At 37.7% G+C, this 14048-nt stretch overlaps 1 protein-coding gene across 3 annotated transcripts in view; it reads right to left on the bottom strand.

Annotated features, from left to right (window-relative positions):
* Nucleotides 1–14048, bottom strand: part of SIDT1 (SID1 transmembrane family member 1) — a 162293-nt gene that overhangs the window by 54014 nt on the left and 94231 nt on the right. For all 3 annotated transcript variants that reach the window (XM_027868372.1, XM_027868379.1, XM_027868385.1), the window contains exons 7-10: nucleotides 13772–13859; nucleotides 11607–11678; nucleotides 10955–11048; nucleotides 441–484 (exon numbers count right to left, since the gene is read on the bottom strand). In XM_027868372.1, coding sequence (XP_027724173.1) covers nucleotides 441–484; nucleotides 10955–11048; nucleotides 11607–11678; nucleotides 13772–13859 — 298 coding nt within the window. The remainder of the gene's footprint in view (nucleotides 1–440; nucleotides 485–10954; nucleotides 11049–11606; nucleotides 11679–13771; nucleotides 13860–14048) is intronic.

Genomic DNA, 14048 nt, shown 5'->3' with positions numbered 1-14048 from the left:
CCCTCATCTTACAAATGAGGAAACTGAGGTCCAGGGAGCTTATTGACTTGCTGAGTGTCACATGAGTAGTAAGCATCAGAGGTAGGATTTGAACCCAAATCCTCTAATTCCAGGGCCAGTGTGTTTTTCACTATACCATAGGACGCCTTCACATAATGTATCTAGTGTCTCAAGAATAGGCACATTATTGAGAACCTAAATCTAATCAAGGTAGGTTTCATAATTCCTATTAGCTTTGGTTACCTCAGAAAGTACTCTACCATGTCAAACTACCCCTTGGGATATCGCCCAGAGGAAGGTTTTTCAAAGCTAGAGAGGTAAGAAAGTATGAGCTGTTGAATCATTTTTTTCCCCTTTTCTCTGAGCAGGGGTTGCTGATACAATATTTACTATCATTCCAAGTTCAACAGAAGCTTCTTTTAATCAAAGTTTCTTCTTACCATCACTTGAACAATATCTCCCATCTATGGATTTCCCTCGAAATCTGCAAAGAGATACATACAAACATTTTTAAGGATAGAGAAAACCACAGAATCTCACCATTATCAAGAATTCCTCCCCATGTTTGTTTGATAGGATCAACAGTGTTGAGGAGGTTAGTGGATACCAACCAATACACTGATATCTACATCTATTTAATTCTAGTGAGGGTTCTGGGAAAAACTCAAATTCATGACAAGTTTGTTGGTAATAATAATAATAATAATAATAATAATAATAATAACTGACACATATAGTGATATAAAGTTTGCAAAGTACCTTACATTATCTCATTTGAGCCACACAACCCTATGAGGTAGGTACTATGGATATTGGGCAGCTGGTGTCAGGTCTGAAGTCAGAAAGACTCATCTTCCTGAGTTCAAATCTGGCCTCAGACGCTTACTAGCTGTGTGACCCTGGGCAAGTCACTTAACCCTGTTTGCCTCATCTGTAAAATGAGCTGGAAAAGGAAATAGCAAACCATTCCAGTATATTTGCCAAGAAAATCCCAAATGAGGTCACAAAAAGTTGGACACAACTACACAACAACTATGGCTATTATTATCCTCATTTTACAAGTAAGGAAACTGAGGGTCCCAGAGGTGAAGTGACTTGTCCCAGGGTCACACAACTAGTAAATTGTAGAGGAAGGGATTCAAACCCAAGTGTCCCTAACTTTAAGAACTCACTGGATATGTACAATTGTATACAATGGCTATGCCTGTGGCTAAGGAGAATTGTATTCCTTACTGATCTCCAAAAGATCCTGTCTAGTCTGCTTTGTTTATGCTACCAGTCTTCAAAATGTTGTGATAAGCTTCCAGGGTAATAATGATACTTAGTGTTTTATTCCATCTTCTTTCATCTTCAAAGGTATTAAAAAGAAATTAATTAATTCACTTTAAGTCATTAATTAATTCCATGAGACATAACTATACATGCCTGGTTTGCTCCTAGGCACTAATGTGTTTATTCAGTTACAGCACATTAACAGATGGAAATCTTTTCTGGAAGGAGTTTAGATTTGTTTTATCTGTCAGTGATCTCTGTGATAACTAGGATATCTGCCTGTCTTAATGAGCATTCTGTAAAACTTAAATCACTATGCAAATGTGAACTATTCGTTATCACAATGCTTGAGCGACCAACTGAGCAAAAGGAAAAAAAAATAGGAGATTAAAAAAGAAAATGAGCCATAGCCAGGGCCATATATTTTAATCTGCTTTGGAATAAGGCATTTGAGGATCTCATTCCATTAGGATCATTTAGATTAAGAGCAGGAAGGGATCTTGGAGACCCTCTAGGAAGATCCCCTTATTTTACAGAAAAGAGAAAAAGGAAAGGGACGCACAGAGAGAGAAAAACCCAAGGTCATCCAGGTAAGTCAATAGCAAAACTGGGATTTGAATCCAGATCTTCTCATTCCAATCTGACACTCTTTCCACTATTTTGTGCTGGAATGGATGGACTTTTTTTTGAAGGACAATAGATAAACAAAAGAATCCAGAGATGGTTGTCCAAGATGGCAAAAGGCCTCAAAATCATGCTTTGTAATAACTGCTTGAAGAAACTAGGGATGTTTAACCTGGAGCAAAGAAGATTTAGGGGAGAATGTAATTGTTTTAAAGTATTCCAAAGGCTATTATGTAAAAGAAGGATGAGATCTGCCTCTCTGGGCCTTAAAGGGAAGTATTAGAAGCAAAGGGTGCAAGTTGTCGAGATGAAGACTGAAGCACAATTTCCTCAAAAGTATCTCTCCTTGCTGTGCCAAAGTGAAATGGGCTGCTGCGGTAGAAAGCAGGCTCCTACTCCGTCCAGATCTTCAAAAGAGACTGGATGGTCACTTGGTTGGCCATGTTACAGAAGAGGTTTTTTTTGTTTTTTTCTTTTTTTTAATCAGATGCAGGTTGGATTAGTAGAGTTCTGACTGCTGTTGCAACTCTGAGATTCTATGATCTAAAATTTAACATCAAATATAATGCAGTCTAATTACTTCTTGGCTGAGTCAGTTGTTGTCCAGGATGCTTATATCATTTCCCCTCCCCTATATTAAGGAAATAGAATATTTCACTTAAGTCCTACTATGATGCTTTAATGTATCATGAAGTTAATCTTAGGTTTATCATGGCAGTTGGGTAGAACAGTGGACAGAGAGCTATAGGCTTGGAGTCAGATAGATCTAAGTTCAGATTTGACCTCAGAAACTCACTAGTTGTATGATTCTGCACAAGTCACTTAATCTCTGTATACCTCAGGTTCCTCAACTTAAAAAAGTGGATAATAATTGCACATATCTCACAGGTTGTCATGAGGATCAAATGACATAAGATTTGTAAAACACTTAAGCACAGTGCCTGGCACATAGGTGCTATGAAAATGCTTATTCCCTTTCCTCTTTCCCTTAGTAGGCAAAAGAACAATAAATTCTTGTAGGTCCTACCAACCAAAAAAAGCTTCAATCATGGGGCTGGTTACTGAATGTGGGTCTATTGAAGAGATTCCCAAACTTACTTGGTTTACTGACCCCTTTTAAAAAAAAAATTACTCAGCACCCCTCTGGAAATCTTACAAACTAGGAAAGAAGTCTCAGATTAAGTGAACAATTGCACCTGAGGGTACTACCACCCCACCCCCACTGTTCCAGAGCCTCCCAGGGGGGCGATGTCCCCTACTTATTGTCTGAAAGTCAATCTACTTAATTTCAGAGAAGTTTGGCATTGGAAGGTTGGATGCTGGATGTGAAATTTTTGGCCGCAGCAACTCACCACAATTGTCTATTAAGTCAAAGAGTACTCTCATGAGGTAAAGAGTACTCATGAGGTAAAATCATGAGCTCTGAAGTACAGAAGGATACAACTCAGTTATCAACACACCTTCTTGGTAATCTAACAGGTATGACTGCACCAATGTAATCTTAGGGGAAAAGGGGCACAGAACATTCTGAGAAGACTAGGCTAGAGTATTTAAACAAGATCAGTAATTCTCAAAGTATGGCCCAGGAACCTATAGGGGTCCTTGAGACCTATTTGGGCGTTCACAAAGTCAAAACTATTTTCACAATAAGGAAGATATTCTCATTGCTAATACAGAAAATCATGATGGATGTAACCCCATAGAAACAAAAACTCTTTGGAGGGTCCTCAACAATTTTCAAGAATGTAAAGGGGTCTTGAGACCAAAAAGTTTGAGAACCACTCAACTAGTTTATGGGATCATAAAGCTGGAAGATAGCCTTTGAAGTCCTTCTATCTCTGTGGTTCTGTGATTCTGTGGCCCACAAAAGAAAATGGTATCTGGGTTAAGACACAGGAACAAGGTCCTTAGCACATTACAAAGGGATTTGGGGGTTAGAAATAGTCTTGAGGACAGGGTCATTTAGATAGATAAATAGGGAGATAGACAGATAGAGAGAGAGAGAGAGAGGGATAGATGTGTGTGAAAATATATGTAGGTTGATATATAATGTATCTATATACATAATACATATAAATGCATCCATATGTGTATATCTTTATATCTTAATATCTGTCTATATAGAAAGGAAGCTCTATAATGTAAAGATATTATAAACTCTGCCCCCTCAACACACACACACATGCACACGTACATTTTACTTTGACATCATAACCTCTGCTACAAGAACCATGGGTTGTAAATAAAGACCTACTGAGCAAATGCTATTAGACCTAGAGGAATAATTTGACTTTAGAAAACTTTGCACTATTTCTGTCTGGTGCAGTGAAGCAAGAATTTTCCTCCTGTTACCATTTTTTCTTCATTCTATTTTCCTATTTAGATTGCCAACAGGCCTTATGTCTCCAGATTTCTATTTTCAGTTTGTCTATATTTGGCAAAGGATCTCTGCTTGTGTATTTAACTGCAGTAAAAATCTGGCACCTTGATGTTTAAGTACAGCACCCTATAACACAGTTTAAAAAAAAATTTACGCTTCTCAGTAGGTTCAATACCAACCAATGGCTTTTCACATAGTAGTCGTGTTAGATTTCGTCTTCCTGTAAGGATGTTACCGATGAATGGAAATCATATCCATTGAAAATGAATATCTTCAGACCAGACCAGGCTTTCTCAGAGCCAGGATCCTGGAATTTCTCTTGAGAATCTGACAAGGCCCATCCAAGACGAAACTGTGAAGCAGACCAGGTTTATCCTTGGCACCCTCTGCTTCTTTTGTGATTTCCCTGTACATATTCACAGTCCTCACACTGTGCCCTCACACAGAGTTTGCTCAGGGTCCCTAAGATGTAGTTTTTACATGTAACTGGAGAAAAATAAAATACTAAATAAAAGCTTAAAAAAAAGAAAAAGAGATGTAGCAACTCAATCCAGACTTTCCCTTTCCATCTCCTTAAAAGTCACTAGCCCCTCAGGATTCTCTTCCCTTTTCTGCTGATCTGATTAATTCATACAGTTGATATAACACTGGGGTGATGTGTTACCTCTTCCCAGTGCCCATTATCAGAATGACAATGACAATGGCAACAACAATTTCACCTATATAGATATAGTACTTTCATATCCATTATCTTATTTGATCTTCAAGACTACTCTGTGAGGCAGGCAGGATAGGGATGATTACTCCCATTTTTCAGATAAGGAAACTGAGGATCCAAAAATTTAATTGATTTGCCCAAGAGCACACAGCATCAGAGCTGGGGCTGGAATCCAGGTCTACTTACTTCCGATTTGAAAATTTTTTCTTTCTTCTGCTCCTTGAATCTCTATGCTCTACTTAAAATGATATTTAGATGGATCTATGACCTGTGATCTCATCAATAGGGTTTTTCCTCCAATAATACAATTCACAAACCATTCAAGACTTCCGATCCAAGGTGACTCTTGTCCATGTCTTCTAGTAATTCTCCTACTGGGAATCCATCCATCCCCCGTTGGGTCTTTCTCTTGACTTCTTCACATTGTGTGAATACCAAAGGGGCACAGGCTATTCATCAATTATCTCTCCCTCTTGTTATTTGACTGTCCCACTTTTTTTCCTCCAATCATTTATCTTTCTTGTACAATTAATTTTTCATTGGTACTGTGTTGTAACTTGCTCATATCCACAGTGTCCCTCTCATTGTCCTTTGGGTGATCTGGAACTCTAATTCTTCAGAGATTGTGGTATTGCATGACTTGCAACTAAATATCATCACTAGAAAAAAAATACTAATTTTCAAGTAGAAGGAATTTTGTTTCAATGAAAAGCTTGAGATCATTAAAAGGAATATATAATTTCCCAAAGGCAAACCAGTTTGATAGCCTTAGCCTGTTAAGTTTTAATCTAGATTCCTTTCTACCCTCAGTGTGTCCAAAATATACATAATGAAGGACCAGTTGCATCATTAATTAAATAACACAGGACAATAACTGTCCATTAACTGAATAACATAGGACAACACATATCCTTTAGCAGTTCAATAGCAAATTCCAAGAAGCACTTTTTAAGCACCTATTATGTGCAAGATAAAAATTTATTATCAAGAATAGTAATGAGAAAAAGAAATGGTATATAATTAAGAAGATTTACACAATCTTTACACAAAATAGAAAATGGGAAATGAACAAAGGAATGACTTCAACACTGCTTTAATTTCATCCAGAAGTTAAACTAATGTAAATTAATTGCTACAACAAGGAGACCAAAAAAGCCCAGAAATCACCTTAGTCAGCAAACATTCGACTCACTTGCCAGAGAAAGATGGCTGCCAAAGGCAAAAAGAAGCAGGAATATAAACTCATTTATAAAATCTTATGAAGAAGGATAATGGATGATTTTGAGCAGAACCTTCTCAAAAAGCAGAGATGAGTAGTGGAGGGCAGAATCAGTTAAAAAAAACAACCTGGCAATATATGATTAAGCAAAATCAGCCAAGGGCATTCTAGGATGAAACAGAAAGAGGGCCACAAATGGAAGAAAAATGGAAAAGGTTTGTAAAAATCATTGTCTTCTCCATCAAGAACAGTGGGATCACCATACTTGGGTCCTAATATCACAGTTTTTGAGGAGCTAGCAGAGAACACAGAAACGTCACTAAGAAGAACAAAGGTAAGAAAATGTGTGTGTGTGTGTGTATACAAACAGATATGTGTGTGTGTGTATATACATACAGATATATGTGTGTGCATACACATATTTCTATGTTGAGACCAAGACAGAGACAAAGACAGAAGGACGGAGAAAGGAGAACCAAACTTGAGGGATATATTTACAAGGTATCTAAAGAAGGAGGATATACCAAAGACATGGGAAAAAATCTCAGACTTTATTGATTCCAAAAAAGTAACAAAGAACCTATGTGACTACACTCCTCTCTCTCTCTTTTTCTGTATTTGATATGTGTGTATATATATATATACATATATATATATACATACATACGTATATATAAGCATTTGATTTTGTATACACACACAAACACACACACATAAAATCTTTATGAGACTTATCTATAGGGGGCAGAGTGCCAGGTCAGGAATCGGGAAGATCTGAGTTCAAAATCCTGACTCTGGACAAGTCACTTAAGTCCTGTTTGCCTCAGTTTCCTCATCTGTAAAACTGGGATAATAGTGGCACCTACCTTCCAGGGTTATTGTGAACATCAACAAAGAAAATAATTGTAAAGTGCTTAACACAATGCCAAACACATACTAAATGCTATATAAATGCTTATTATTGATTATTATTATCAGAGCAACCACACTTTCCAAAGGATTTTATATGATTTGGATATGAGCATGGGAGACATCATTATAGGAAAAGCTTTAAGACACTACATTTCTTCTGCTGAATCAAATGCTTTTTAATAGTCACAAACAATACACACAATTGAGTTTGTATTTTCTATTCCTTTCGGTCAATTCTGTGACTGTCAGATGTGATCTGCTACAGAACATCTTTTGCAAGAGCCTGCCCATTCCATTCTTCTGTCATTATTAAGGATGCTTTTGATGTATGTGCAAATTAATTTCTTAAAGATCTTAGAGAAGAGAGAAAGCTATATATGAATCACAGTTGTTGATATATTCTTGGTTAACTTTTTTTTTTTGGTGATAATAAATTTTGTGATCTTTTCCAAGTGTTTGATATTCTCCCCTGTTTCAAATGTCTTTAGAATCAACCCCTCAATGCCCTCAAAATTATATTGGTGCTAGAGCAATTCTACGTACACATATCATGCATGAGAAAATGAGAAATATTAATGACAATCCAAATGTGTTAGTTCCCCTGTCATTGATGGATAAAATGGCTTATTAGAGAAATCTTTATAGATCTCTTCCATTTTTCAGCATTTGGTAATTTCATCCGTAAGTCATATTGGGATAAACTGGTTTAATTGGGTCTCTAAACATACTTTATGTAAACTTGTTTTGTCTACTATTGTTTTGTACTTGTGTGTGTGTGTGTGTGTGTGTGTGTGTGTGTGTGTTGCTACTGCTCATTCTCTTCTACCATTCTAAGATTTATGTATGAATTTATGGTCTAATTCAGAGGTTCTTAACCTGTGGTTCATAGACTTGTTTGTTAAAAAATATTTTGACAAATGTATTTCAGTAAAATTGGTTTCCTTTGTAGCCCTATATATTTTATTTCATGCATTTGAAAACATTATTCTGAAAAGGGGTCAACAGGCCTCACCAGATGGCCAAAGTTGTCCATAATTTAAAAAAAAAGGTTCAGAACTCTTGGTAAAAATGGATGGTGCTCTTTGCTGCCATATCTCTCAGCAAGGAGATTTAAAAGTTTGATCAAGATCAAGGAGATGAAGAATAGCCTGGGCTTTTTTCTCCTCATTGTGGTCTTTTATGCATGCCAGTTGTACTTCCTTAGGAGACAGTAACAGGCTGTGCTGACATACACTCTTTTATCTTTTTGGTTAGTGTTGCCTCAATTGTATACTATGTCTTTTCATTTCTCTTCTTTCTTCTACCTTGGTATTTATTTTCACCTTGGCTCTAACAAGATGGTGGTCTTGATGATACAGATATAGCTGAGAGCTAAAGCAAAAGTGACTCCATGATATTAACCAGTTATTTCCTGTTCATTAAAATAGAATTAATTTTATTTTATGTGGTACTTGCCATGTCTAACACTGCTTAGTTCTCTTCTTGAAGAAAGTATTCATAATAAATTAGCATGAAGCTTCTATAATGTCTACATATCTTTTGCCTCTTTTATTTCTTACTCCTGAGCCATGTTTTCCAACATTTTTTTTTTTGCCAACTTCCACTATGCCACCTTTGCATTAAAGCTGCCAGGTTTGGTTGGTTTTTTAATTTTTATTTTCTTTCGGAAGCTGGCAAGTATTAAAGTATGTGGTAATTTAATTTGGAGGGTCTTACTGTGGGCTTTATTGGTAGAGTGTAGTGATTAGGGTACTAGACTTGGAATCAAGAAGACCTAGGTTCAGATTCTACCTTGAACACTAGCTGTGTAACCCTAAGCAATTCACTCATCCAATGTATTCTCAGTTTCTTCATCTGTAAAATGATGGAGTTAAACTCAGTGGCCTCTAAGGTCACTTCTAAATGCATAATCCTATAGTGTTTGAAGAATTATTCTACTTTCTCATCCTCTGCAACAACTATTGGCGAATAAGCTATAGTTATTTTAATAGTGGTCTTTTTGGATATACACATACATACATAGATATATACACATATGTATATGTATATATACACACATATACACACAGACATATACATAAACATACATACATATATATACACATATATGCATATGTGTGTATGTATAATTTTTGTGTGTATGAGCACTGCAATCTGAACTGACCAAGAGTCCCATGCAATGATGTTTGCTCTTGCTTGTGGATCCATGATCAAATCAACTCTGCCAATTCCTTTATTTGCCTCTCCAGGGAGAACCTGTAAATAATATTTCAATTTCACAGTAACTTCCTTTTGTATTTTGGTTTCACAAGAAGGTCAAGAATGACAGGATTCTTAATAAATGCTAGTTGACTGGTTAAAGTCCTGAAAGACATAGAAGTGTCTAATAATGGAAAGGGAAACCAGAGTAGTGTGAAAAGAAGAGAAGAGGATAAAGTAGTTGTGAAATGGGAATATGGTTACCCTTTAAAAATACTCAGACCCATAGTCAACCACCCCCAAAATGGTATCTGTCTATAATAATTTTTCCAACTAGCTTTAAAGTAGGAGAACAGAGGGGAAAAGGGAGGCAAGGGAAGAAGGAAGTAGGAATAAATTAACCAGGTTAATAAAAAAATCAAATCAAATCAAATCAAATTTTCAAAAAATGACAGAATTCAGTTTCTTCTGCAGTATAGTCCCTCACTGGTTATTCTATACTTAGAGTATCAACAATTGAGATAATGTTTACAGTCTAAAAACTGTTTTTTTTTTCATACTCTCTATTGCCTTTGCCACAGTCACTGCATGAGTGAAAGAGGGCCCCACAAGACTGAGAGGCACTCTGTATTTTTCTTTGCTTTATCAAGTACTGAAATAAATCAAAGCCATGAGCTGAGGAATAAAATGTCTTTAATAGAGAGTACAGGGTAGCAAACCAGCCATCCTGGGGGATGTCTAGTGGATTTCCCAACCAAAGAGTCCCAAGAAAAAGTTTTTACAGTTTTAGGAGATGGGGAAGAGACAGTATGTGGTAGCAAGGCCTGATCTTGAGACCTCAGTGACCCTTGGCAATCTGGGCAAGGAAAATCACTTCATTCTGGCTGTTTTGCCTTTCGTGTCATGAATCCCAATGGAAGGGGGCAAGAACACTAGAAACTGAGATCCAGTTTGAGCTGGGCTCCCCACAAGGCAAGCTCCCTGGGTGGTGGTTGGGGACCTAGGGTGTAGTTCAGTTCAATCCAATCAAGAGTAAATATCTTAAGAGTAGGAATGCAAGGACCTTACTGAAATTCTGACATTACAGGGAACATTTAAGGGAGTGGCAGTCCATAGTACATTTGGCATTAATTTCTGTCACTATATTAACAATTATACTAACAATTTTGTTAGCCTTATGGGTTGCCATGGCCAAAAAATTTAGTATCAAGCAGCCAGTCTACAGGTGATGAACCTTTCCATCTTTAACTGGCTTGGTCTTTGGTGAGTAGAGGCAGTCTTCTGGCATGACTGTACTTGAAACCTTTTCAGCAGGGAAGAACCCATCAATGCTTGTGCTCTGCCATCATGATTTTGGAGAACCCAAACGCATGATGACACATCAGAGTGGAACTTATTTGAATTTTTTATGCTGGGAAGAATTTCAGAATTTCTATATTCTACCTGACTTATGATGACAATTCTAAGGTCTTGGAAAAGAGCAAGGTCCTAGATGGATGACTTTCCTTCCCTTCAGAGAGAATTCTTTCCAGGCCATTCACAGATTGAATTTGAAGTTCCATAAACTACACTAGAAGTTTCAGCGGAGAAAGGGACAGAGGGGTGACTTTCACAGAAGTTCTGTACTTACCTGACATAGTGCACAAAAGCAACAAGCAGAGACCCCAAGTAGAAGGAGAAGAATATAAGGAAGCTGAGTAATATGGCCTTCACATAAACAGATTCTGAAGGAAAAAGAAACACAGTCAGGTTTGGGGAAGGACAGGGGAATGGGAAATACTTTCTAATCCAAGAGCTTTAACACTTTAAGGACTTTTATTTGTTATGTCCGGGGTTGGGGTAGCTGCTGGTTCCTAACTTCCATTATTTCTATTCAAAAGCCCAACTGTTATTTCAAGGACACAAAGTTCCTTGAGCTCATACACAGACATCATAACCGATGGTCACTGTCTTCATCTTCATCAGTAATGCCCAGTTTCTGTGGGAAACTGGGTGTGGAATCGCCATAAATACAACTGCACAATTTTTGCTCCTTTCCTTTGGAAGAAACAGTATGATGCAACTTAGTGCTCAGCTATCAGCATGTGCTTAATCAATCTCATATTGAACTAAACTGAACTGCAAAACCAAAACAAAAAAACAAAAAACAAAAAACCAAAAACCCACCATTCTTTTTATCTCTCCTGGGGAACTGGGCTGAGAAAAGGAAAAGGTGGAACTGAAATTGCCACTGTGTCCCCTCAGGCAGGAATTCTGTGCCATTCCCCAGAGGCAGAACTGACCTTTAATGGAGGGAACAACGGTCACTTTAAGGTTCTTTGTTCGCTGAAGGTTCCAGGTGTGGTTTTCCTTTCCTGCAAAGAGAGAATTACAGACAAATCCGATCAGGAAACTCTGACTTCTGGTTTCTTGCATGAATAGCTGCTCAAAGGAATAGTCTCTATAGCTTGATTTCTCAATCTATCAATCAACAAGGACTTATTAAATGCCTGCTCTGTGCCAAGCACTGTGCTGGGTGCTGGGGATACAGATTTAATTTAGTGAACAAAATAAAGATCTTACATTCTAATGCAGAGACGACAGGGATGTGTATAATGCATATACAGAATAACCAGAAATAAATACAAAGTTATCAAATAGGAGGTAGTTTGAGAGAGAGCACTAGAAATTGATGGGGCTTAGAAAGCCTTCCCATAGATCATGGTGTCAGAGCTTTGTCTCAAAGGAAGAGAAAAAGTCTTCGAGGTATGGGTGAGGAAGGTATGTGTACCTTCCTTGCATGAGGGCAGCTCATGGTTTCAAGGGCAGGGAGACAAGAGACAGAATATCACGTGTGAGGAACCAAAAGAAGGCCACTTGGGTTAGACATGCAATCTAGGGTGGGGAGTAATGCCCAATAAGGCTGGAACGATAGGTTGAGGAACAGTTATAAAGAGGTTTAAAAGCTAAACAAAGGAATTTATATCTGATTCTAAGAGCAACAGGGAACCATCAGAGTTGACTGGGTTGGGGAATGACATGGTCAAATCTAAGAAAAACTCCTTTGGGAGGTATGTGGAAGATGGATTTGAATGAGGTGAGATGGGAGGGCAAGGAGACCAATGAATGATTGTTGCAATAATCCAGGGAAGAGGTGGTGAGGGCCTGAATTGAGGTGGTAGCCGTGGGAGGAGAGACAGGGCTGAATATGAGACATATTTTGGAGGTAGTGACAGAAAGAATCGCCAACAAGTTGGCTTGATGTGAGGCAGACAAACACATTATTTTTAAGAACCTAGTGCTGTACTAAGAACTTAATGAAAACTCCCCCTTTAAACTTCACAGTGGCACCAAAGAATGTTTGACAGTCTTTTCCTCATGGAGTTTGAGCTATCCATCTCTTAGATTTTTCTGTTAAAACACTCATTTTTTTTAAACTCGGATTGACATTTAGCAGAGCTGACTTCTAATATATGCTAATGTGTACCTCAATCTCTCCTTCCAATAAAGTAGGATTGATAGTCCTGTTATAGTCTGGAAGAACACTGATTTTTCAGTATGTTTTTCTAATATTTCTAATTCCAACAAGCTATGTCCTATTCCCACCTCATCTTCCTACCTTGTATTATCTCCTTTCTATCCCACTCCTTCTCTGAGGCCATCATCCCCCCACCTTCCCATTTCTAGAATCTTTCATTTTAGAGTGGAAAATTCCAGATTCCAAGCTGATTGATGTCTTCCTGTCTGTAAGCTCAGTGGAGAGAAACCAATCAGATCTCACTGGGCAGAAGCCCTCCTCTCCTTATAAAATTTCTAGAGTGGCCCTGACCCAAGAGCTTCCTGAACTGACCTAGGAGTCCTATTGAAAGCTTGGTGCTAAGTCTTAGGAGCAGCTATCTGTGTTCAATCACCAACCTAACAGTTTCTCAAGGCAGTTCTTGGGACCCACACTTTTTTTTTTTTAACCAGGCTCAATATTTCATATACCTGTCATCATTCAGGGTGAGTTACCACACTGTGACAGACACCACTGATTTCTTACTGTCTGTGAAGGCATATCTTTAGCAATAAGAATTTAAAACTGAATTTTCCTTCTCTACCCGACTGAAATGTACAATGATAAACTTTCAGTGTTCTGTTTCTACCACCTATGAAGGGAAAAAATCCTAGTCTCTTGATTTATCATATAAAAGCTCTATTCCTTGATATACAAGTGCAAGGATGTGGAAAGGTGCATTACACTAAAAACTCTTCTGTAATAGGAATATATTTGCAATCTATCATTTTCTCTCTTTGCCTTGCATTGCCTTGTCTCTGAGACTGTCTTGCCAGGGAATAGTCATTGTCTCTCCTAATTCTTCCCTTCTGGTGAGAGATCATTTAGAGAGAGCTAGAGATAGTCATCACAGGCCAGTTTGCCTCCCCCATGGGTACTCTTGTAGGCTAAATGTCTGTCACCATGTCTCACCTGGGATGAAGAATGATCCTCCACAAGCATAATCTTCAGGCTTTATCACAAACACCACAAAGAACTGCTCTCCTGGAAAATCCTTCTTCTGTACAAGACATAACAACCTTATGATAGGTAGAGAAAAAAGAGAAAGAGAGAAAAGGGGAAGCAGGGGAAGGTGGGGGAAATAAAGAAAGAAAGAGGAAAGTAAAGCTAACCCCACCCTAAATCCCTTCATAATTAATTATATTTGCATAACCATACAAAATCTTGATATAGTTGTTATTTCATGGTT

The sequence above is a fragment of the Vombatus ursinus genome, unplaced genomic scaffold (assembly GCF_900497805.2).
Source record: "Vombatus ursinus unplaced genomic scaffold, bare-nosed wombat genome assembly UNPS02001419.1, whole genome shotgun sequence".
Taxonomy (NCBI): domain Eukaryota; kingdom Metazoa; phylum Chordata; class Mammalia; order Diprotodontia; family Vombatidae; genus Vombatus; species Vombatus ursinus.
The sequence above is the reverse complement of the archived record's forward strand: the minus strand, read 5'-3'. Positions and strand labels throughout refer to the sequence as shown.